This window comes from Fukomys damarensis, unplaced genomic scaffold (genome assembly GCF_012274545.1).
Source record: "Fukomys damarensis isolate Sample0158 unplaced genomic scaffold, DMR_v1.0_HiC HiC_scaffold_1, whole genome shotgun sequence".
Lineage (NCBI taxonomy): Eukaryota > Metazoa > Chordata > Mammalia > Rodentia > Bathyergidae > Fukomys > Fukomys damarensis.
Genome location: NW_022900913.1, coordinates 24,109,103 through 24,135,114, shown reverse-complemented (window position 1 = coordinate 24,135,114; position 26,012 = coordinate 24,109,103). Strand labels below are relative to the sequence as shown.

Sequence of the window (26,012 nt, the reverse complement as noted above, 5' to 3'; positions counted from 1 at the left end):
TTGTATCTGATTCTTTTCTACAAGTCCTAAGGTCCAAAAGGCAGTTGTGTGAACAATCTTGCCATTTTAATGCTCTGTACCTTGTGAGCTTGCCTCAAATTTCTAGTTCTGTATCTTCCTTTACTATCTCTGTATGTGTCATTCTTTTTATTTTCCCCATCTTTCTTTGTCTCTCGCTGTGTACCTCATTCAGTTATTCACTACATATTTAGCAGTTATTTTTAAATGGTTTTCATAATATTATTTTCTTCACTTTATTCTTAGCTGACAAAATCTAGTAAGAACACTTATGATGTCCTTAATGCAGGAATGAAACTATTTCCAGATGTCACTGATCTCTCGACACATACGTGTCCATGATAATTAGAAACAAATGTATGAAGATCAGTATAAAATATGGAAAATGTAAAAACCTTCTAAGTTCATTGTAAACTATTTGAAGCAGAAGACTGAAAATGTTGTTCTCTGCGATTAGGTGCAGAGCCAAACACTTGGAAACTGTTACCCCAAATAAAAAAAAAAAAAAAAAAAAAAAAATTAAAAAAGGAGAGGCCCAACTCTGGCCAAGAAAGGAGCAGCTTCAATATGACAGAAAAGCTTTTTACAAATCCCCTTCTTGTCAGAAACATGTTAGTAGAATGTGATTAGGCTCTCATCAACTCTCAGATGACAGGACTGTGAATTGACAAAGGGCTGCATATTCTCTTCATTCCCAGGATGCTCAAACAGTATCCTTTAGACCAATCCAAGTTATCACATATTTGGCTGCAATAAATATGGCTTTTTCTGTTACGGCAAACAGAAGTTGATATACACTGTTTGTCTCTCCCTGCCCCTCCGGTGGAAACGGGATACATATATGAATCTTGGGTGTCAGCATAAAGTGGGTTCCCTACTCTAATACTCTTTAGCTGACGATCCCTGCTAAAGAAAGGGTTTTCTTTCAACAGAAAGTATTTTATGTTTAAATAAAATCTTTCACTTGCAAAGAGGTAACAATGAAAAGGGGAATACTTCCATTGGCTGGAGTGCTTTTGTGTGTCTTCTATGGAATTGTTTTCACAAATTCATCCTCATAGTCACACCTCATTTTCAGCCCATAAAGCAATAATCTACTTAATCACCAGGTTCCAGATGACTCTTGGCCATCCTTCCCCTCCCCAAAACCATGTCCTCTCTTAGAATGAAGGTTTGCTGCCCTTAAAGATATTCAAAGCAATTTAATTTATGGTTGAGCAGGCCTGTTAAAGTAATTGGTTTTATTTCACTCTACTTTTGCCTTCCCTTTGTGTAAGAAGATTTTTGTCCTTTTCCTTAGGTACCAGAAACTTTGGAAGAGTTATGTGAAACTCCGCCACCTCCTAGCAAATAGTCCCAAAGTCAAACAAACTGACAAGCAGAAGCTGGCACAGAGGGAGGTCAGTTTTGAACCCTGGCCCCTGGAGATTAATGTTGATGCAAGTCAGATTTATTCAGGATTGTTGCGTTGCACTATGCTTCTAGAATGAGATGGAAAATTATTTTTAAAAATCATACTTACTCTCTTTCTCAGAGTAGTGTATTATTGCTTTTTAAAAACTTTTAGTATTCAAAGGAGCATTTGTATCCCCCAAAAATCCATTTTCGTAATAGGTTACTACCTTTGGGAATCAAATATGTGTTTTTGATTTTTCAGTCCTGCAAGTGGAATGCAGGGCCTTGTGCATGCTAGGCAAGAGCTCTGCCACTGAGCTGCACCCCCAGCCCATCAAATACATTTTTTGTAGAAACTGAAAAAAGCTTAAAGTTTGTTTTTTATATTTAATTAGGCTTTGCATTATACAACATTGGGACTTGCTGAGATTTCTTGGTCTTAAGATTGTGAAGATTGCCTTCCATGTAATACTGTCACTTCAGCAGAATAAACTTATTTTTGTTGTTTTATATCCCACATTCCATAATTCTTTACGAATGAGTAATAGTATCCTTATATTCCAAAATGTATGTTTTAGTTTACCTTTAAGAATAAATTGGTTCAGTATGAACACAGACTTTCTCTCCGTTAGGTTTTGTTCTGCCCTGGTAGTATAAGAAAGAGCAAGGCTTAGAAAGCTGGGAAAAGTATTTGAATTCTGGCTTTGTCACTTGCTGTGACTTGAGCAGTCAGCCTCTTTATAAAGGCGGGAACTAGGGCTCAGCGACTGACTGAAATGTCCCTCTGTTGGTGCACCCAAGCAAAATTGTGGTTGTGTGGGCTTTTGAAATGCCCCATTGAATATCCCACCCGTGGAATCGGGCCCGTAGGAGGAACTCAGTCATTGGTATGAATTCCTCTGAGGCTTTGATTTAATCACATGCATACAGATATAAATTTGCCTTTCATAATTAATTATTTGAAGGACAGTGAAAGGGAAGCAATAATTCCTGATTGTGTCTCACAAGGGAAGTTTTGGATGCCCCCCCATACTTTTCAATATAAAATATACCCTTGTAGCAAGGGTGTAAGGAGCTTACAGATTAGAAGACAACTTTTTAGAATTATGTGGGTTGCAGGTTAATTATCTTTCTTAGATGGAAATGCATAACATAAGGCTTGATATAAATACAATTTTTACATGTTGTTTTCAGATCACAAACACCACATTTTGTTTCTTTTATCAGCAAAAGGGCATATTTTATTTGAACATGCCAGATTGGCAGATTTGGTTTAAAATTGTCCTTATCGAGTTAACAGGAAGGTTTGCCTTATACTCAGAGCTTCACCCATCATGGCCTTCATTCCATATCAAATATTTTAGTTTTGTGTGAAGAGGTTTGAGTGCCTGAATATAAGAATAATACCAAATGAATCCAACGTGCTTGCTAATGCTTTATGTTTGGCTTTACAGCTGCTGAGTTACTGATCCTAATGAGTTCTTTTCTAGGAGGCACTCCAAAAGATACGACAGAAGAATACAATGAGGCGAGAAGTAACAGTGGAGCTCAGTAGCCAAGGATTCTGGAAAACTGGCATTCGTTCTGATGTCTGCCAGGTGATGACACTTCTGAGAACACAGTAATGCCCATGTAGCTCTTCCTTTAAAAGTCATTGGCACTGAAATTCTTCTTTAATTGAGAGATTTCTGTGGAACACATTACTCTGAGGCTAAATGGAGCACTAACTATGGATGGCTTTCTGTTGCTTGAGTTTTGTTTTGGCGTTATGTGTATGCTTTTTGTGTGTGGGGATGGGTAGAGGGAGAGGAGCATATGTAGCAATGTTAAATTCAGTCTCTTTAGTTTGGATAAAGATGAATGTTCCTTCAAGTGCATCTTGTACAAAAGAGATAATCTAACAGCCATATAGGCAGACACATAGTGTATACAAAATTTCTGGACCAGTGGCCCTAATTTATGTTTCAGAAGGCATTATGGCATAAAAACTGGGGCAGGTAATACAGTTTGCTTTTTTCAGACTTATGGAAAATACTTCCAGGCTTCCATTTATCTATTTTGATGATTGCATTTGTTGTAGCAAGTTCAGGCAACTTAGTGTTAGATATGTATATTATCATAATGAAAATTTTTTTTTTTTTTTTTTTTTTGGTACCAGGGATCTAATTTGGGTCCTTGCACTTGTGAGGCAGGTGGTGGCACCACTGAGCTAAATCCCTGGCGCCATAATGAAATTAAAAAAAACAAAACAAACATTGTTGACATTTAATTATTATATTGAATAGTAGAGTTTAATCTAGTAATTAAAAGTATTGCTACACAATTCATTTTAAAGATCTCCAAAGGTAATTATTTTTGTATTAAGGTGAATTGCTATTGATACAATACTGCTAAACAGTTTGAGAATAATTATCTATAGTCGTGGCCAGCTACCACCATTTGCTCAGATATTTTGCAAGTTGACCAGTGGTTTTTTTTTTTTTTTTTGTGGTACTAGGGATCGAACTTGGGTCCTTGCGCTTGCAAGGCAGGCTGCCGAACCACTGAGCTAAATCCCCAGCCCTGACCAGTATTTTTTTATTCTCAGTACTTTGAGATGTGAATATTTTATACACTTTGATTCTTAGGACCACCTGAAGGCATGTCACCTCAATTTTCTGTTAGTATTTCTCCAAAACTAAATATAGTATCATCTAAACTATGACCTCATAAAAACCATGAACAGAAAGGTAGGCAGGCAGCTCAAATTTGGTAATTCAGTGACAGCAGAGTTGATTGTTTAAGAAATCATAAGATTTTAGGGGCTGGACTGTAATAAATCAATGGTAGCCACACATGTAAGGTTCCGGATTGCAAGCCCAGAACCACAAAAAAGATGCAATAAATACGGACAACTGTCGAAAATCTCAAGACCTTCTAATTCAGTGGTTTGTTTTGCTTTCTTTCTTTCCTACCTCATATAGCACTAGTCTTTAAGCCAATTTTGTTGCCCTGAACATAGTGGTTTTTGTTGTTGTTGTTGTTTTTGCTATATTGAGCATTTAACTCTGTTTTCCTTTCTTTTGGTAAAAGAATAGGCTGCTAAGTGATTTTTTTTCAATGAAGTTTTGTATTCTTCAGCTATTGCACTAATATTTTGCTTTGATTCCCCAGCTAGATTAAAAGCAGGTTGAGGACTAGGATCTTTTTCTCTGTGCTATCTTCTATATTCCGTTTCAAGGTTGGTAGACGAAGGGACTCAGCCCCCTTGATTAACTGTTAGGAGAAAATGGATTCTGATTAAACTCTTGCGTGAATGTAATAATGATTCCCCTGCTATAGAATGTTCTCACTTTTCCAAAGAATTGCTATCTATTTAAAAGCTATGATTCCACTCTCCATTTCACCTGATGGATGTCTTTTAAAGATTTTTTTTTTCAGTAAGATTACCCTTACATTTTAAATGACTTGATGAGGCTATAAACTGCTTCCTATGAGTTCAAATATAAAAAACTTTTTTTTTGTTTTTTTTGGTACCGGGGATTGAACTCGGGTCCTTGCACTTGCAAGGCAGGCCACCGAACCGCTGAATTAAATCCCTGGCCCTAAATATAAAAAACTTTTTAAAAACATGTTTGCACATAAAAACAAATGAAAACGAACCAGCTGGTTACCTACAGAGTTGATATAAGTAGAAGAGAAGGAAGTCTAAGCATGGAGGCATTATAGGGCTCAGAGGCAGACTGTGCAAAACTAAAATGCCTCTGTGCTTTGGTAATACAGTTCTTTACACATCAAAGATCCAGGAGGCATTTCTGTGGCTCTCATCCTGAGCAGAGGAAGTATCTATTTATCTTGACGTATGAAATATAATTTCAATGTCAGTTAATTTTAGAGTTGTGAAAGTAAATTGTTACCTGCACTAAGCCTAAAACATCAACATATAGAGATGCTACTCTGAGAGGATTTGGAGGTGTTACTCGACTCATTCATTATATCAGAGCAACCTAGTTTACATGCAGAAAGCTAAATTAAGGTAGAAATGACTTAGGGGAGAATGATAAGGGTAAATTAAATTGACTTGATTCTGCTCCAAAATAGAAAGTGGTAATTCTTTTTAGAAATGTAAGAGTAAAAAAAAAAAAAAAGACTATAGGTGAAAGTTTTAAAATCCATTACTCTTTATAGTCATTTGAACTTTCTGTTGCCCTTCTCTCTTAGCTTTCTCTTGGGCTGACTTACTGCATATCAAAGGTCGGAGTGTTCCTTCTACTAGGACATCTTTTTTTTGAGATACTGGGGATTGAACTCAGGACCTTGCATTGCGAGGCAGGCGCGACACCACAGAGTTAAATCCCTGGCCCTCTACTAATACTTAACAGAAAACCTTTGATAGGTAAGAGAACTTTAGGCTCATTGTAACTTGAGTTTTTTTGCTGCTGCAAATAATATATTACTCCTTTCTGGAATTTTTTTTTTTAAATTCTCATGTATTTTACATGTATTGTAGAAAGACCAGTTATTACTAAATTCCTGAGGTTATCCATATGTTTTGATTGAATTTTTTTACCTTGAAATTCCTTAGGAAACAAGGGTAACCATTTTCCTCTACTTTTTTTTTTGTAAAGAAATCAGATAGTTTCCTGCCATGAGGTATTAGTGACTGAAGTCCTTTGGAGAAAATTCTCATGTATTTTACATGTATTGTAGAAAGACCAGTTATTACTAAATTCCTGAGGTTATCCATATGTTTTGATTGAATTTTTTTACCTTGAAATTCCTTAGGAAACAAGGGTAACCATTTTCCTCTACTTTTTTTTTTGTAAAGAAATCAGATAGTTTCCTGCCATGAGGTATTAGTGACTGAAGTCCTTTGGAGAGATAACATCCTGGCTCCCTATAGATATAATTCTAAAGGTCGTCTTTCATCTTATTCTATGATGGGGTGGTATTCTTACCTTCTTGTATAGTCTGGTGCACAATGAATAATCAGTGAGTCATTTTTTATTGCTTACTTGGTCTTTACTTTGTCCTTAATGATTTTAGTTTAAAAATTTTAAGTAATATGCAGTGAAATGTGTAGCTTTTAAAGAGAGCTACAAACAGTGGTTTAGTTGTTTATAAATAATTGTCTTGTAGCTTATAACAACTATTTAATTTCTTATCTTAGAATAAATGTTCTCTTTTGGTATGCGTACCTCAGATATGATGGCAGATAGCATATAAAAATTAGTTTAAAACTTTCAAAATAAAGTCATTTGGTTTGGTTTTGTTTTTTGACAGTGAAGAATAAGAATCTGCTTGAGAAATAGCAGTTAAAGGAATTTATACACTGACTACTATGAATAACCCTGAAGCCTGTAAATGGATAGGTTCAGACTTAATTTTAAGGGAAAAAAGACTCAGGTATTTCCTAAAATCCTTGGGAGTTTTTGTTTGGTACTTCAACGATATAAAATCTGCAGTTTATCGGTAATATTGGCCAGCTAGTGGTTGGCTGGCAAAAACCTTGTGATGCAGTCTGGCTGTTGGAAGAGATAAATGGTCGTATTAAACCTAAGACGGAGGGACCCAGTACTACCAGCACTTTCCCCAGCCAGAGAAGTGTGAGGGTCGTCAGGAACTTAGGAAATTCCACCGGATGCCCCACCCAGTGTTCAGAGGAATGGAAACAGAGGTGAATGCTGCAAACTGTGCTTTTATGTATGCGAGCCAAGTGCAGGCTTGTCATTATGTTTGGAGTGAAACTGTTGAAGGATTTTCTGTGTTACCTCTTGTTAGAATGAATTCTGGGTAACATGGAAGAAAAACACAAATCAAACTCCGTGTCTGAGAAGGAGCATGTGGTGATAGAATCTGTTCTTTAGGGTTTTGCACCTGAAGGTGAAATGGGGTCTTCTGGGGAAGTAGGCACCTGGCCCCATGCTGTCTTGAGGAGGTGGGCCATGGATATCCAGAAACTGCATCATGAGAAACAAAGAGCTGTGCCATAAAGAACAGTAACGTAACCAGCATGAGGCTCGTGCCCAACTGGGGGCTCTGTAATTGCCTGAGGAGGGAAAGGAGGCCTGGTGCCCACAGCGATGCCACTGGCTTGGGGAGGAGGAAGTGTGCTGTGGTGCTGTGTGTTGGACTTCAGTGGACCCGGAGCTGTATCTGGACTAATTGATGAATGTGCTGTCTTCCTGGAGTGGCTGTCTGGAAGGGGATGGAAGGCTGCCACGCACTGTCAAACTGACTGGACTCTTGCTCAGTGATTTATCAAGGAATGGCTGAGTCATGAAAGGAGATAGATAGCTCTAGGGACTCAGACATTTTGGACAACAAATTGAAGGAAGTGTTTTCTAAGTTGGACTCTGGAGAAAACGGAGGTAATTTTGTCTTGAGCTGAATGGTTTCACAGCTACTGAGGGAGATTTTGATTGTTGGGTACAGGAGATATTTGCATTTTTACTGGAGACAGTGCTGTTGTGAAGGAAGGAAAGAAATTTTTGTTTGCAGTAACTGGCCTGATAGAGAATTATTAGTATTATGTTTTTATTATGAAAAATCCAAAACATATTCAAGATTAGAGAAAAAAAGAATAATGAACTGTATATGCCTGTTTTTCAACTTCTACAGTTCTCAACAGCATTTCTGTAATATGAAGTATCTCACTATTCACCTTGTTTGTTCACCTTGTTTCAATCTATTTAAGTCCAAATAAGAACAATGTATTGTGGTTTATTAGTGTCTTTTCGGTCTTATTAATCTATAGGTCCTTATCCATTTATTTGCAAATATTTGTTGAAGAAATTGGGTTGTAGGTTCAGTAGCGTTCCTGTGGACTGGGCTGGGTTTGCTGGCTGCCATTTGCTGGTATCTTTTAACATTGTATCTGCCCCTTGTATTTACTGTAAATTGGTGTATCTAAAATGCTTCTGTCCACTGGTCACATGTTATTAAAATTTAATTATATAATATAAAACATTTAATTCCTCGTTTTGAGCACTCAGAAACACAGATTGCCTCTTGTAACAGCACAGATGCAGAATATTTCCATGTTCATCGAAAGTTCTCTTGAACAGTGATCAAATTTAAGCTCCATTTTTTTTTTTTTTCCTCAAGACTTTTGATGTAGTCTCTCTCTGCGTTATAGTCACTGATGGGTGATTACTGTATGGTCCAGCAATTCAGAGAGATTTTTCTAAATCTGCCTTCCTCCATTTGTCAGAGGGCTTCTCAGAAAGGACCTGTCCCTTTCCAAATGTTTGATTACTCTGAGGTTCACAGAACAACACCAAAAAATTTACTCATTTGGTATATTCCTTAATACATAAGCAGTAGCCTCAGAATAACAATACTAATGGTACCACCAGTGGAGTAATTATGGAAAATAGTTATTTGTAAGTATTCCTTTTGTTGTTGGTTATCCCCAGGTGTATTCCACTAAGGATGTGTACTCAGGTTCTTGTGTTTTAATGGTCAATTGTGGGTGTCCCACAGACTGGATACATAGATTTATTTCATTTTACTTTTGATTTTAGTTGTTCCTTTTAAAATTAAGGATTATTTTGTCATTATGCAAACTTGTAACATTCTGTATCTTTTTAAACAAAGGCAAGTATATTTTTTAAAACTCTGACTTCTATGTCTGTCTCTTCTGCCCTGTTCTTCTCTTGCCCATCTCCCTCTGGTAACCATGGTTTTTTAAATGATCTAATTTATAAATTTTAATATAAGAAAATATATACAGCCACATTGCTTGGCAGTGCATTCTGCGAAATGCAGTGTGAGGCGATTTTGTTGGGTTGAGTATCACAGAATGTACTCCTGAAACCTAGGTGGAGTAAGTGGCCTGTACCTGCAGTCAGCAGGCGCAGTAATCACAAAGTGAGTGGGGCTGCTGCCAGTGTGACGTGGGATTCTGTTGTATAGGATCCTTTTATTTTTTAAAAGTAGGAGTACTCTCGAAAACCTTATAGAGTATAGTATAGGATGTACCTAAACCAATAACATGATCAAATATGGTAACGTACTTAGTGTATGACCAGTGGTTTTATGTGACTGGCAGTGCAATTTATTTTCTCCAGCATCACTACAGGCACATGAGTAATGTGTTGTGCTGTGACTTCAAAGCCTGGTGATGTCAGTAGGGAATTTGCAGCTCCATTCTAACCTTAGGGATTACTGTCATATGTGCAGCTCCTCAGTGACTGAAATGTCATTTTGTGGTGTGTCGTGCTTCAGGTCTGTATTGTCCCCCCTCCATTCTTATGTGATCAGAGGTGGAGCTTTGCGGGGGTGATTGATTTTGGGGCACTGTGTCAACTTGCTGTTGGGAGGTGTGGCCTGGGTGGAGGTGAGTCACTTGTTGCTGAGATGTGGTGTGTCACTATTTGTGTGTGTGTGTGTGTGTGCACGCTTTTGCACATGCATGTGCACATTCTCCCTTTGCTGAGGCCAGTGGTGACATTTTAAACACACTTTTCTCTTCCATGATTTTCTTCACTTACCAGTATGTCCACGACTGGGGATGTGGAAGAGGCACTTGTCTAGCATGTGTAAGGTTCTGGGTTCACTCCCCTCAAAAAGTCTGTCCAAGGGATCACTTCCTACTCGTACAGAATTAATATATAGACATTATTGATATGTTTGGCCTCCTTTCTGTCAAGCTGTTTGTTATATAGTTGCTATGAGGGCCATTGAATTTGCTTTTTTTTTCATTTCTCTTTCCATGTATTTGTGTTTAGGAAGGCTTATATTTTCTTCTGTTACATCTGTACAGTAACACCTTTGTACAGTAGTGTGATTAGGTTAGATTTCTCCTTTGCCTTTCTTTCTGTGTTTGTATCTCACTGTCTGTTTTTGAAAATAGCCGCCGTTTGCTTCTTTCTATAATCTTACCCAGCAACTGATTGGCATGATATCCTTTTACTATAGGTCAATTCCTTTTTTTTGTTTGTTTTTTTGTGACAGGGTCTTACTACGTAGTTGAGACTGACCTGGAACTCACTATGGAGCCCAGGCTGGTCTTAGACTCAAAGCGATCCTCCTGCCTCAGCCTCCCGAGCGCTGAGATTACAGGCGTGCGACACCACACCTGGCATACTATAGGTTAATTCTTATAAAGTGTGTGCGGCAGCAGCCTCATCCTACCCTTTGTCCTTTTTCCCCCTCGTTTTTTATCAGTTGCACTAATCTGTGGTAGAGTATTCTTATAATACTGACTCATTGTTATGTCCAGGTAAAAATAGGTTTGAGGGTCAGTTGTCAGCGCTCACTCCTCCTAACTTTGTTTTGTTTTTTTCTGAAACATTCTTCAAAGAGTACTCGTGGAAACTTGAGTTTCATAATATTTTCCCCATATTTTGTGGCCATTAATATTTACAGATCATTTTGACTGTGAACGCATTGCTGTCAAAAGTGTGGTAACAGTATGGGTTATGTAAATGTTTTGCTTCTTCTGTGTAAGTGCCCAGAGGATTTTTTTTCTTTAAGCACCAGTAGGTTTACTAAAATATGTCTCAGCACTTTTCACTTAGTGTTTTCAGACACGATGTGTATGCATGTTGTGTAATTCAAGAAATACACATTTTATTGTTATATTTTGGTTTTAAGATGCATACATCTTATATAATATATTCTCTGTCCTTTGTGTCTCATTTTCTTTGAATCCATTTTTTTTAATTTTATTTTAATTTTCTGTAAGTTTTTCTCTTTTCCATCATTGATTTCTCAAATGCACTATTCATATGGTTTAGTTGCTTTTTTTGTTATTATATGTTCTTGGAGTTTTGTCGCTTCAAATCTTCTTTCTAATTATCTCATTTAGTAGTTTTCATTTGCGTTATTGTTTCTTAATTTTTACACTTGATCTTAGCCAAAAGGCCGAGAAGCGATTGTTTCTTAATTTTTAAAAACTTGTGTTGAAAAACTGGGTTACAGCTTCTAAGATAGTTTTTGTTTTTGGTTCCGGAGATCAAACTTGGGACCTTGCGCTTGCTAGGCAGGTTACGGCACCACTGATCTCATCCCTGGCCCAGCTTCTGTTTTGTTGGCATGTCTTTCTAGCATGCTTTTATTATCAACAAAGATCATCTGCCCACTTCATTTTCTTTCTTTTTGTTAATAGAGTCTTTGCATGGGACTTGACCATTATTCTTGTACTCTTTAAATTATTTAAGTTAAATAAAGTAAGTAAAATAAACAGAATAGTTCCCTGTATGATTAGAGGGAGATGTGGACCGGAAGAGCTTCTCATGGTTCTGAAGCTCCCACTGTTTGTGCAGAGGTTTGGAATCCAGCCTCAGGCTGAGACCTGCCCTCTTGCTCCCTTCTCCATCTTTATTCAGACCTTCTCTTGCTTTTGTCCTTAAGGTTACTCTCCTGCTAAGTGCTTTATTTCCCAGTACTTTCTCATTGAGGAATTTCAGTTTTTAGTTTAGACTCCCTACCCCCACCCCGCATACTGGGAATTGAACCCAGGGCCTTTACACTGAGCTACACCCTCAGGGTTTTTTTGTTTTGGTTTGGTTTTGGTATTTTGAGACAAGGTCTTGGTGTGTAGTTCAGGCTGGCCTTGAATTCACTATATAGCTTAGGCTGGCCTCAAACGCATGGTGATCTTTCTGTCTGAGCCTCCCTAGTGCTGGGATTATAGGTGTGCACCACCATGCTTGGCTCAATTTTGAGCATTTATAGGGTTCAGATGTCTTCTGCAATGCTAGACTGTCTTCTTGGACTGACCCAGTAAATTAGATTTTTCGCAGCCCTCTCTAGTTTTGGTCAAATTTCCAGTGAATATATGCTGTTAATTTTTGGGTTCTTTCTTTCTCAGAACCATCAGAAACGCTGTCCATCTTCCTTTTGTTCTTTTTTATCCAGTAGATGCTGAGTGTACTATAGCTCTTTGTCCTCACCTATTCTTATTTAGTGCTGTATGGGATTTCTCATCTTACAGTCTTTACATAGGTATTGTTCAGAGATCTTTGGTTTTGCTAATCTAGTTGCTGGATTTTTATGGGAAAATCTGAGAAGATTTAAAAGCTACATAACTGCCACCTTCTCAGCCTTCCAAAGGAGTTTTTTTTATTTTTATTTTTATTTATTTATTTATTTGTTACCGGAGATTGAACTCGGGTCTTTGCATTGCAAGGCAGGCCACCAAACCACTGAGCTAAATCCCCGGCCCTTTTTATTTTTATTTTTAAAAAATGAAAACATTTGGGCCGGGGATTTAGCTCAGTGGTGGCACCGCCTGCTTTACAAGTGCAAGGTCCAGAGTTCGAGCCCTGGTACCAAAAACAAACAAACAAAAATGAAAACATTTGCCATGAATTAATAGAAATAAAGTAGAGCTGTGCAGTGGTCATATTTCAGGCTTGCGGACACTGATCATCTTTACAGCTGAGCTAGAGACCTAGAGACTGGCAATGTTATGTTAGTGAAGCACTGAGCCTTGGCTGTCTGGGAGGAGGGTGGATGTGACAAATATACCTTTCTGGGTGTTCACGGCAGGTGGGCCTGTTTGGAAGGAGGCTCTGGCTCTATCGAGCAAATTGAGAGGAAGAAGAAAGGGGCACAATGCTGTTTCCCATGAGAAAAAGTTAAAGGAAATAACAGGCCAATAGAAAATGGGAAGACTGTGCTTTGAAATATGCTTTGTCTGTTTCTAGAACTAGAATCAAAACGTTTGGGCTTAAAGTATAAAATTAATTTTTTCATTATCAGCAAGTTCTACAAAGGGCATTGTTTTCCTAGCAAGCCCTGATTCATCTCTCACAGGAGGTGAACAGAACGAGCCATTTGCCCAGTTGAGTCCATACTTCAGAGAGGCAGCCGCACTGCGGAGTCCTTACCACCCCTAGACCTTGAGCTATTAGCGTCAACTCCTGTGAGCCTCCTGCAATTTAAGTGCCTGGAAAACCGTGTTATAGTTTGGCACTTTACTGTGTTCATATTGTTGTATTTTAAGTGTGGCACTTAGAAAAACAAAGTGGACAAAGTGCCAGTGACTCATGTCATAATGGTGTATCTCTCGGAAGTCTTGATGGCAGAGACAGTGTGTTCTCCATCTTCGTCTTCCACAGACTCGGTAAGGTCTCGCACACGGAGGTGCTCAATGTGTACTTACTGAATTGCACTGGCAAGAAAGACTTTCTGTTGATTGGAGATCCTTTTTGATAGAACTAGTCTTTAATAACACAGGGAGCTGATTTCCATAGTTTCAAGCAAACCCATTTTCATTTATTTTTAAACAATGCCAGCTTAAAATACTTCAGAGAATGAAATGGTACAAAGCATATGTCAGTCATTCTGTGGGCTGGGCCCATCCTTCTGGCTGTAATGAATAAGAATGATTCCTTCATTCTCTTGAGCTCTAGGTAAACATTTTTAAAGAAAAGAGAGAGATGCCTTTCCTGAAATCATCTCCCAGTAAGAAATCAGCCAAATGAAAAGTGATTGAAGCAAAAATAAAGTTTCCACATCCTCAAATGCCTTAACTGTACTGATGGGTTTGTAAAAAATTTTCTCTGGAATCTTAGATCATTAAATATTAAACCAAGACTGGTTTTTGGAGATCATCCACTTGAGAAGTTCTTGCTTGAAGGAGAAAGTATAGGGTTTTAGGGGATGGTGAGCACACTATAATAATGCATGACTTTTGCACTTTTATCAAGTTATTTTCTTTTGATTCTCAAAAATATGTGATCCTTACAAAGGACAAATGAGTCCCAACTCATTTCCCTGTAGCAGTGGTGGTGAGCCTATGGCATACATGCTGCAGACAGCTGTTTGTTATCATGGAAAGCTCTAAAAGGTTCCCCACCACTGCTCTGTAGAGAAAAGAAGGCACAGTACTGCACAAGGCTTCCTCAAGACTGCCTTGTTCAACTCTGATGGCACCAGGGTTACTCCTACTTGAATGAAGCCCAGCTGGCCTTGGTCAGAAACTTTGGAATGTATGCTTTTCATCCTTTTAACTCTTTTTTCCCCCCATTAAGTTTATTGGTACATTTAAAGCAAAAAGTACAATTACATTTATCATTGGGATCTTGTACCTTTACATGACAAATCTTGGTTCTTGTTTTTTCCCCATACCCGTGCCCTTCCTTCACTGCCTTCACCCTTCGCTATTTACAAAGACTTTGTTTCCATTCTTTCCTTTTTTCACATTTTTTTCTTTTCCCTTATTTCCTTTCCCTTACTCTTCCCACTTCCCCTACACCTTCAGCCCTTTTCTTGCTATTTCACCCTCTCAGTTATACCATTTGAACCTTATTTACACTTTTAGTTTTTCACACCAGAGAAACTATTTGGTTTTTACTCGTGTGTATCCTATTCGTTTCACTTAAGAGTATAACCTCAATGTGCATCCATTAGCTATAAATGTTTCTAGTTTCTCATTATTTACGGCTGAGTAGTACTCCATTTTATTAAAAACACACACACACACACACACACACATCTTCTTTATCCAGTCTCTCGATTGGCATTTGGGTTGTTTCCAAGTTTTAGTTATTACGAACTATGCCACTATAAACATGGGTGCGCATATATCACTGTAGTGTGATTTTTAAAATTCTTTTGGAAAGATACCCAGCAGAGGGATAGCTGGGTCAAATGGAACCTCTAATCCTAGTTCTTTGAGGATCTCCATATTGATTTCCAAAGTGGTTGTACCCATCTGCACTCCCACCAACAATGGAGAAGGGTTCCTTTCTCCCCACAGCCCTGGCAGCATTTGTTACTGGTTGATTTCTTGACAGCAGCCATTCTTTCTGGGGTCAGGGGGAATCTCAGTGTTGTTTTCATCTGCACCTCTCAAATGACCAGTGATGTTGAACATTTTTTCATATATTTATTTGTTGCTTTTGCTTCTTTGTCTGAGAAATGTGTGTTCATTTCAGATGCCCAGTTTTGAATCAGGTCTTTGTATTGGGGGGAATCTGATTATTTTAGTTCTTATATATTCTAGATAGTAGTCCTTTGTCTGAGGAGTAGCTGGTAAAATTTTTTTCCCATGTTGTAGGTTTTCTTTTAGCTCTATTGGTGATTTCTCTTGTGCTGCAAAAACTTTCTAATACAGTGAGATCCCAGTTGTTGATTCTTTGTGCAAGGTCTTGTGCTACTGAGGATTTGTTCATAAAGTCTTCACCTATGCCATTGTCTTCAAGAGTTCTACCTAATTTACTTTCCAGTAAGTTTGGTGTTTCTATTTTGATATTTAGTTGTTTAATCCAATTTGATTTTAGTTTAGTGTATGGTGAAAGATAGGGGTCTAGTTTTAATCTTTGGCACATTGAAAGCCAGTTTTTCCAACACATTTATTAAAGAGGTTATCTTCACTCCAGTGAGGATGGTTGGCTCCTTTGTCAAAGATGAGGTAGCTGAGTATGTCTGGTGTTGTTTCTGTATCTTTTAATCTATTCCATTGATCCTCAGGTCTGTTTCTTTGCCAGTGCCATGATGTTTTTATTACAGTGGCTTTGTAGTATAGTTTCAAGTTGGGAATTGTGATACTTCTGCCATGTCTCTGTTGTCTTGCATGGTTTTTGCTATTCTAGGTCTCTTCTGGTTCTAAATGAATTTTTGGATTGTTTTTTCAAGTTCTGTGAAATATACTGTTGGGATTTCAATTGGGATTGCATTGTATATGTATAGCAGTTTTAGAAGTATGGCCATTTTCAGTATGTTGATTTTTCCTACCCAGGAGCAAGGGATGTCTTTCCATCTTCTTGTACCCTCTTCTCTTTTTTTTAAGAGTGTTGTAATTTTCGGTGCAGAGGTCTTTTGTCTCCTTCATTAGATTCATTCCTAGATATTTAATTTTTAGGACATTATTGTGAAAGTGATTGTTTCTCTATTTTCTCTCTCAGGGAGTCTGTTATTTGTGTAGAAGAAGGCTAATGATTTTTGAGTGTTGGCTTTGTATCTAGTTACTGTACTGAATCTGTCAATTCAGTCTAGAAGTCTTTTGGCAGTTTTTGGGGTTTTCTGTGTAGAGTATCATATCATTAGCAAAGAGTGACAGTTTGAGTTCTTCCTTTCCTATCTTATCCCTTTTATTTATTTCTCTTTTGTCTAAATGCTGTGGCTAATGTTTCTAGAACTATATTGAACAGGAGTGGTGATAGTGGACATCCTTGTCTTGTTCCTGATTTTAGTGTGAAGGTTTTCAGTTTTTGACCATTTAGAATGATATTGGCTATTGGTTTTTCATAGATAGCCTTTATCAGGTTGAGATAAAGACCATCTATTCCAACTTTCTGTAGGGTTTTTAATCATGAATGTTGTTGAATTTTGTTGAATGCTTTTTCTGCATCTATTGAGATGATCATATGGTTTTTGTCCTTGACTCTTTTGATATAATGTATTACATTTATTGATTTGTGTGTGTTGAACCATTCTTGCATCCTTGGGATAAATCCGACTTGGTCAGAGTGTATGATCTTCTTGATGATCTTCTGTATTCTGTTTGCCTGTATCTTATTGAGGATTTTTGCATCTACGTTTGTTTATTAGGGAGATTAGCCTGTAGTTCTCTTTTTTGGTTGGGTCATTCCCTGGATTTGGAATCAAAGTAATACTTGCTTCCAGGAATGAATTTGGAAGTATTGCTTCCCTTTCAATTTCATTCAAGAGTTTAAAGAGTAATGGAGATAGTTCTTCTCTAAATGTCTTGTAGAATTCAGCAGGGAGCCATCAGGACCTGGGCTTTTCTTTGTTGGTAATGTTTTAATTACATTTTCAATTTCGCTGAATGTAACTGTGGAGTTTAGACTTTTTCTGTCTTCTTTGTTCAACTTTGGAAGTTCATATAGATCTAGGAATCTGTCCTTCTGTATTTTCCATTCTATTAGAGTATAGGTTTTTGAAGTAGTTATTGATCCTCTGGATTTCTGTTGGATCTGTAGTGACTTCACCCTTTTCATTCCTAATTGTGTGAATTTGAGCCTTTCTTTCTTTTTTTTTTTGATAAGGTTGATAAGGTTTTTTTTTGATAAAGGCTCTAAGATTTTATCAATTTTATTTATTCTTTCAAAAAACCAACTCAATTCATTGATTTTTTTTTTATATAGTTCTCTTACTCTCCATTGTGTTAATTTCTGCTCTGATCTTTATAATTTCCTAATACGAGCTTTTGGTTTGTCTTGCTCTTCTTTTTGTAGAAGCTTAAGGTTAAGCATTAGGTTGTTTATATGAGCTTGCTCTGTTTTCTTAGTATGGGCATTTGCTGCTCTGAATTTCCCTTGTAGAACTGCTTTCATTTTATCCCATAGATTCCTGTATGTTGTATTGGCATTCTCATTTAATTGTAGAAACTGTCTAATTTCTTCTTTAATTTTCTCTGTGACCCAATGGTTGTTTAGCAGGGTGTTATTTAATTTCCATGTGTTTGTGAAGTTCTTGTGGTTTCTTAGGGCATTGACCTCCAGTTTAATTACACTATGGTCTGATACAGGGGATAACTTCAATTCCTTTGCATTTACTTAAGCATGTTCTATGAGCTAGCATGCAGTCTATTTTGGAGAATTACCCTGTGCAGCCAAAAATAATATATATTCTGATTTTGTGGGGTGGAACACTCTATACACATCTACTAAGTCTGTTTGTTCTAAGACTTGGTTCAGTTGTTACTTTGTTATTGATTTTTTTGTCTAGATGATCTGTCTCTTTGTGTCAGTGGAGTATTGAGATCCCCCACTAAAACTGTATTAGTGCTTATTTCATTTTTCATATCCATTAATATTTGTCTTTGTATAGTTGGGGGCATTAGTATTTGGTGCATATATATTTATAATTGTCATTTTTTCCTCTTGTATTGTTCCCTTTACAAGGATCTAGTGGCCTTCTTTGTCTCTTTTAATTAGTTTGGGTTTGAAATCTATTCTGTCTGCAAATAAGATAGCTACACCCACTTTTTTCTGGGCTGCTGTTGCATAGAGAACTGTTTTCCATCCTTTTACTCTCAGTCTATGAATTTCTTTGTGGATTAAGTGGGTTTCTTGTATACAGCATATTTTTGGATTTTGCTTCTTAATCCATTCTGCCAGCCTGTTTCTTTTGATTTTGAATTGAGGCCATTAACATTGATGGTTATAACTTTTATGTATTGTCTTTTCATTGTCATGTTATTTTCCTTTTGTTGGTTCTTTTATTTTTTATTTTTCCCTCTCTCCCTTTAATTTCTTCCCTTCCCTGGTATATTTGCTCTCTTGGTCCTTATGGAGTTGTGCCTTTCATTTTCTTTTTCCAGGGTATTGTTTAGAAGTGTTTGCAGTACTGGTTTGGTGTTCATGAAATTTCTCAGGCATTTGTCGTGGAAGTATCTTATTTCTCCATCCATTCTGAAAGATAGTTTTGCAGGATACCTCAGTCTAGGTTGGAGGTTGTTTTCTTTTAGGATTTGAGATGCTTCACTCCAGGCTCTCCTTGACTTGAGGGTTTGTGTTGAAAAGTCTGCTGTGATTCTGATGGGCTTTCCTTTGCATGTGATTTGTTCATTTTCTCTGTTTGTAGTATTTTGTTCTTCGCTTTCTGGGATCTTGGTTATTATATGTCCAGGTGTAGAATTTGTTTGATCATAGCTAGTTGGAGTCCTATGTGCCTCACTTATGTGTATGTCAGATTCTTCCCATCTGTTTGGGAAGTTTTCTATCATTAATTCTGTGAACAGTTTTTTTTAAAATGTCATTTGTACTTTCTCGTGGTACTTCATGGATTTCTATTAGTCTTATATTATTCTTCTCTGCATCATCTAAGAGTTGTTGGATTTATTTTGCATGGTCCCCTACTGTTTTTAAGAGATTTCTCTTATCATGGTCACTGACTGCAATCCTGTCTTCTGTATCTGAAATTCTCTCTTCATATTGGCTCATTCTGCTGTGAATGCTTTCTATAGAGTTTTTAATCTCCTGGATATCTCTTTGAATCTATTTCATGGATTCCATTTCTTTCCTATGTTGGGTTTTCAAGGTTTCCATTACTTTCCTGTGCTGGGCATTCATGGTTTCCATCATGGTCCTGAGCTCGTCTATTTTTATTTTTTTTCTGTTTCTGTTCTAGAGTCTCTAATCATGTCTTGCATTGTGCTCACCATCTCTGTGGTTATCTGGGAAATTATTTCTATTTTGAATTTTTCTAGAGCCTCATTTATCTGTTTTGTTACTTCTTGTGCTATTGGTTCAGGGTGTCCAGATGGTTGACTGTCGGACATTTCCCACCTCATTTACCCCAAAATGTACCTTTGGTTAGGTGGAAGTCTGTGTTTGTGTCTTGTTTAAATGTCTTCTCATTTCTATTTTTGTCATTGGTACTGTCCTGGTTTAATACCTGGGTTAATACTTTGATCTTCTAGATATGGCTGGTTTTTAGGTTTTGAGTCTCTGAGGCAATCTCATTTTCATTATACCAGGGAAGACAACTGATTATATCAATCACAATACCTTAGCCCAAGTGATACATTCAGCAACACAATAGAATTAAGCACAGTTTAGAAAATGACATTTTTGATAGTTATTAATATTTCACCTTTAACTGTGAATTAAATCAGAATCGAAAACCAGCCCAAAATATGTTTATAGTGAATAAACTCTTCAGTATAGTAACTTTACCCTTCAGGATGGGGATTTAGAAGGAGTAGGGGAGGGAGGGATAGATAGGATAGAGAAAGGTTAGACGTGAGGTCAGAGCATACAGGAAGATTACACAGACTCTAGCGAGCTGTTGAAGATAAGAGGACAAGATAGAACAAAATATACCCAAGAACAGAACAAACTAATAGCAATAGAGAGCCTAGAGACTGTAATTGCTTTCTTTTAAAACTAATGGCAATTGAGGGAGGGAAAAAGAGAAGCAAAGGAAAAGAAAGAAAATAAATTCTAATTAGGATAGGAACAGGAACAAAAAGGGAGAGTAATGGAGATCAAGGTGGGGGAGGAGAGGGAGGAAGAAAAGAAAAGATAAGAAGAACATTAAGAAAAGGACAAAAAAATTGAGAAAAGAAAAAGATAAAAAATGTTTAGATGATTAAAGATAAGAGAAAAATATTACTTTGAAAATAAAAAATACAAATAGGAATAGAGGGCCTCCTTCAGGGTATGCCTCTTTTGGCATAATAGACAACATGGATGGGAGTTTGCATGTCTAATTTAATTAGTCTCAGCAGGCCAGTAGCTGTCTCCCGAGGTTCAGGCTGATTTTGGGGTGCAAGGCCCAAGTTGAGCTCTCTGAACTCCTGCTGGGTTGAACTCTGCAAAGTTCTACTGCAGGTTCCAGCTATCTTTCCCCTGAAGTTACACCAGGTTCCGATGTGAGGTGCTGGTCCCTCCAGCTTACCAACTACGGTGCTGTGGTGTGCCTTTATCACAGATTTTCCTCACTTTTCCAGTGGGCTTCAGTTTTCATCTAGGAGCTTCAGAGAGGCCCTCTTTCTCCTGTGTGTGGGGGGCACTAACACTGCTGTGTTGGCATCCTTGTGGCTGGCCTCTGGCATGCTGGGTAGAAAGGGCATGCCTGACGGGGTTATGAACTGCTGGTCACCCTTTTTAACTCTTCTTGGGATTAGCTACATTGATTTTTCCCTTTTTACTGGTGGGGAAACTGAGGTAGAGAGGTAAGATAGCTTCCTGTAAGTAATACAGGGAAGGAGTAACAGAGTGGGATTTGGAGCCAGGTACCGTGGTTTCAGAGTCTACATCCTATCAGACATGGTGCACTGCACTTGTTGGCAGCTTTTCAGGGCGCCACACACCTATAAACTGTTATGACTTTGTAAGATGCAACTTGGGGTATGAAAATGGTTCTTGTGTATTATAAATTATATGGCATTTGTTTTTAAGGAATTAAACTTACTGATTAAATTAAACTTACTCCAGATTTTTTTTCCTAGCATGCAATGATGCTGCCTGTTTTGACCCATCATATCCGCTACCACCAATGCCTAATGCACCTGGACAAGTTGATAGGATACACTTTTCAAGATCGTTGTCTGTTACAGGTAAGAATTACCCTTTTGTGAACTAATCCAATGAGATAGGAGTAGTTCATCACACAGGTTATAAATGGTGCATTAGTTCTCTTCTGGGAGGTGACAAGGATTTTTAAAACATAATTCTTTCGGTTGCCTCTGCTGCTTTCAAACCTTTTCTCTCACATTTATTTGAAGCTGTCCCAACAGAAATAGGTGAAAGTGAAAATCTTCCCGTGAATCCTAAGCAGTTTTTTTTTTTTTTTGGCATTTCCTTCCTTATGGTACTTCTTTGCAGGAGCTGAGAATTCTAGTTCTTTTCTGAAAGGTGTGGATATTTGGGTTTGTTTTTAGAAGAGGGCTTGCACTAGAGTTTTGGAAATTTGATTCTAGTGGAAATGAGATGGAAATATTAGAGTTTAAAATTCAACTGGCTAGACAGCCTAGTTTCATTCGAGATGATATTAAAATGATACTTGTGTGCTGAATTTTTAAGACTGAACTTATTGAAATTTTAGCTGGCCATGACTCATCCTAGTCATCATTTAAATTTTGGAATGAATCCTGATCATGCCAGGAATTCTTTATCTAACTGTGGAATTCGGCAGCCCAAATATGGAGACAGAAAAGTTCATCACATGCACATGCGGAAGAAAGGTTTGTTTGGATGACTCTAAGTTTCTACACTCATATTTGGGCCTTTGTTTACTAGTGTAAATTATGCCCTCCTCTATGAATGGTTTTTTGGTAACCTTTTAATCCTTTCACTCTGTCTTGCTTCCTGACCCATACATAATAACATTTACTTTGGGCAGAGCATTATAATAAAGTGGATGAATTTTTTAGAAAAAAATTTTTGTTTAGTGTTTTAAATAATTGTCAAACTTTAAGACGTGCAGATATTAAACCTTTTAATATCAAGTTGGTGGGCCAGGGATTTATCTCAGTGGTTCTGCCGTCTGCCTTGCAAGCTCAAGGACCTCAGTTCAATCCCTAGTACCAAAAACAAAAACAAAAACAAAACAAGTTGGGGTGAGAAAATTTTCTTACTACATGTCATATGATGAGCCAGGAATCCTTCTAACAGTATTTACATGTATATTTGTGTTTTTTAAAATAGGAATTAACACCTTAATAAATATTATGTCACGCCTTGGCCAAGATGACCCAACTCCTTCAAGGTAAAGTAGATTTTCTGAAAACATTTATCTTGTGGGATGTCCTTCTGTTTATTTAAATCTTCTTTAATACAGTTAGCTTTTGTATATTGATCTTGTATCCTGACACCTAGATGACCTTGTTTATTAGCTCTACTAGTTTTTCCATAGGATTCTCTTTGTATATGATCGTATTATTTGCAAGAAAAATACTTTTACTTCATTTTTCCAGTTTAGAAGTCTTTTAGCTGTGCTGGATAGAGCCTCCAGTACAGTATTGAATAGAACCTTGACTTCTCTCTAATCTTAAGGGGAAGCCTTCAGTTTTTCTCCTTTGAGAATGATATTAGCTGTGGATTTTTCACAGAAACTTACAGATTGAAGAAGTTCTCTTCTGGTTTACTGATTTTTTTTTTTTTTTTTATCACGAAAGGGTTTTCAATTTTGTTACATTCTTTTTCTGTCTCGTGATAGTTTTGTACTGTATATTTTTTCTTTTATTCCACTTGTGTGGTATACTATAGTAATTGTTTTTCCCTTAGTTTTCTTCTGTTTCTTTCTTTCTTTTTTTGTACCGGGGATCGAACTTGGGTCCTTGCGCTTGCAAGGCAGGCCACCGAGCCGCTGAGCTAAATCCCCGGCCGACTATAGTAATTGTTCTTGCTTTCCTGAGATAAATCCCACTTGATCATCACATATAATCTTTTTTATGTGCTGCTGAATTCAGTTTGTTAGTATTGGCTGAAGACTGGTATCTATATTCATAAGCGATAGTGGTCTGTAATTTTCCTTTCCTGTGATGTTTTTGTCTGGTGCTGTTATTATGGTAAAACTGGCCTCAGAATGAGTTGAAAAGTGAATAAGTTGATTTTCCTAATTTTATTTATTGATGTTTTTTGTAAAATATTTTTATATATTAATATTCTCACTTCTGTGTGGCCTTGAGTCCCTGAAGAATCTGGAAATGAGGTGTCTATGAACTTTCTTGAAATCTGAATAGAAGTGAGTGTGTGATGAGTGATGAAACTGAGGTTGCTAGCAGAGAATTGTATTTTGAAAGCCAACAGAAGAGATTGTGAGAGGGCAGCTTTCTTTTTTAAAGAGAGAGCTGAATAGTTGAGTAGATCTGGCTGTAGATTATGTCTTCTGATGATATTGTTCAAACATAGTGTTCCAGTTTTTTGCTTATATTAAAAGGAATGGAGCGTGTGTCTGTGTCTGTGTGTTTTTGTGTTTCAGGGCCTCATACACACTAGGCAGCACTGTACCACTAAATTATATCCCCAGTCAAAGAGATGGCTTATGAACTGGGAATGTCACTAAGTGTTAGAGCATTTGCCTAGCATTTATAAAGCCCTGGGTTTCATCCCCAATACCAAAAACTAAAACACACACAAAAAAATACCTATCAAGAGAAAACAAGAGAGATGGCTTTCATACTGTGGCAAAAAGAATAATACGTAAGAAATTATATCATATTTGAATTTACCATTTTGAAATGATACCATGGGCAGGGAATAAATAGACTCTTTTGTCTTTTGACTTTTGGCCTTTGTTCTTGTGTTGAGAGTCTTTTGCTATAAATAGGCTGTTTTTGCTGATGCATCATTGACCCCAGATGTCTTTTCAGAAAAAGCCTTCTCACCTTGACCACCAGGATCTGCTAGTATTTGACTGCTGCTGGCCAGCACTCCACAGCTGTGCACAATTTCTTCTTTTTTCTTAAAGAAACTATTTGCTCCATCTTTATTATTGTTTTTTTTGTTTTTTGTTTTTTTTGATACTGGGGATTGAACTCCGGTCCTTGAACTTGCAAGGCAGGTGGTGAACCACTGAGCTAAATCCCCGGCCCTTGTGCACAGCTTCTCTTGATGAAGAAGCAAGCATCTTACAAATTTAATTCAACACATATTTAAGCAGAGCCTTTTTAGTTTGAGGCATTTTGTAGGTATTTTAGGGGATCCAAAGGCAGCAAGGAAGACAAAGCCCCCACTTACCAGGAGGTGTGACTGCCTGGGGTGGGGTGAGAATGCTAGATACATAAATAACTTAATATAAGAAGAACTGATAAGCGCTTCAAAGAAGATCAAAAGCAAAACACACAGAACTGCCAAGGGACTTGGGATAGATAGATCTGGCAGTTGTTTAGGGAATATAGGTCAGTTTTGTACTGTTCAGTTAAATAATTGAGTTGATTTTACACTGTTTGACCACTGTTTCTTAGTTGCTGCTATAAAATGGGATGAAGTAGTCTCTGCTCCTTGGATGTATTTATCTTTGAAGCGGACTCTTTAAAATTCTAAGAGTCAGTGTTTAGGTCTTTTCGCCAAGCAAGAGCAAGGAGAGAGTGCAAGCTACTGGGCCACGTGGGAATCTCTTTCTGATACTGAAGAAAGTGTGAAGATGGAGGAAGGGAGGAGGGCTGTGAAGAGGGGTTCTTGACTGAATTCTTCTTCTGGTCCCTCCAGTCCCCTTTGCATTCCAGAAGTGCCGCGAGTGACCCATTTTGCTGTCAGACATCTTGCTATTTCTGGTTCCTGGCTTCTATTTCCTTGGTATGCCCTGTTCAAAAACTTTCATCTACTGAATAAAGGCTGAGCCACCCACCGGGCCTTCCCAGGTCTCATTAGCCATCCCTAGGCCACTCTTCCAGGCACATCTTTCTTTCCCCCGTGGCTCTTCAGCTACCAGCGGGGCTGACGCTTACTTGGTTGTTGGGCGCACGCTTTCCCTTTTCTGTATGTGTGTCATTGTGCTTCTGCCTCTGTTGCCCTTGCAGCCTTCTGACCTGTTCAAGTCCAGCTGGTGTGTGTGTTCTTAGTGGTTCATGTTCTTGTGCTCTTGTTTTCTCCTCTGTTATAAATCATGTGAAAGGGCTAATTTTCTTTATCGGACCAGGATTCTAGATTTATGGTCTTATTCACCTCCTGTTTTGTTTTGTTTTGTTTTGTTTGTTTGTTTTGTACTGGGGGTTGAACTCTGGTCCTTGTGCTTGCAAGGCAGGTGGCGGAACCATTGAGTTAAATCCCCAGTCCCCTCTGTTTTTTAAAATAGTGCCTTTCACAGCAGTACTTAGTCAATAAGTATTACAGGAAGGAATGCCATTCACAACATTACTTTTATCCCAAGCCTATTTGCTGGTAGACTGGAAATGGAGGAACTGGGATATAACAAAAGGTAATGTTCAGCGGAGATCTAAAGGGCTGGTTAGTGTCTTGCATAATCTGCTTTGGGGTTGGCTAGGATTTATAAAAAGACATAAAGTTTTGAAATTTATAAGTGATTTTTGGTTGCTTGTCTGCCTGTAAAAACTATACAATAATTAGGTTTTGTGATGTTATCATCTCAAGCAGATGCCACCCATAGTTGTTTTTTTTTTGTTTTGTTTTCTTTTTTTTTTTGGTACTGGAGATTAAACTGGGGTGTTGGTGAGGCAAGTGGCAGAACCACTGAGATAAATCCCCAGCCCTGCCACCCATAATTTTATTTTATTTATTTTTTATTTATAT

General features: G+C 37.6%; 1 protein-coding gene across 4 annotated transcripts in view; it reads left to right on the top strand.

Annotated features, from left to right (window-relative positions):
- The window catches only part of Drosha (drosha ribonuclease III), a 127,478-nt gene that overhangs the window by 61,331 nt on the left and 40,135 nt on the right, over positions 1-26,012 (top strand). For all 4 annotated transcript variants that reach the window (XM_010605420.3, XM_010605421.2, XM_010605418.3 and 1 more), the window contains 5 exons: positions 1,319-1,418; positions 2,904-3,011; positions 21,269-21,376; positions 21,865-22,003; positions 22,467-22,527. In XM_010605420.3, coding sequence (XP_010603722.1) covers positions 1,319-1,418; positions 2,904-3,011; positions 21,269-21,376; positions 21,865-22,003; positions 22,467-22,527 — 516 coding nt within the window. The remainder of the gene's footprint in view (positions 1-1,318; positions 1,419-2,903; positions 3,012-21,268; positions 21,377-21,864; positions 22,004-22,466; positions 22,528-26,012) is intronic.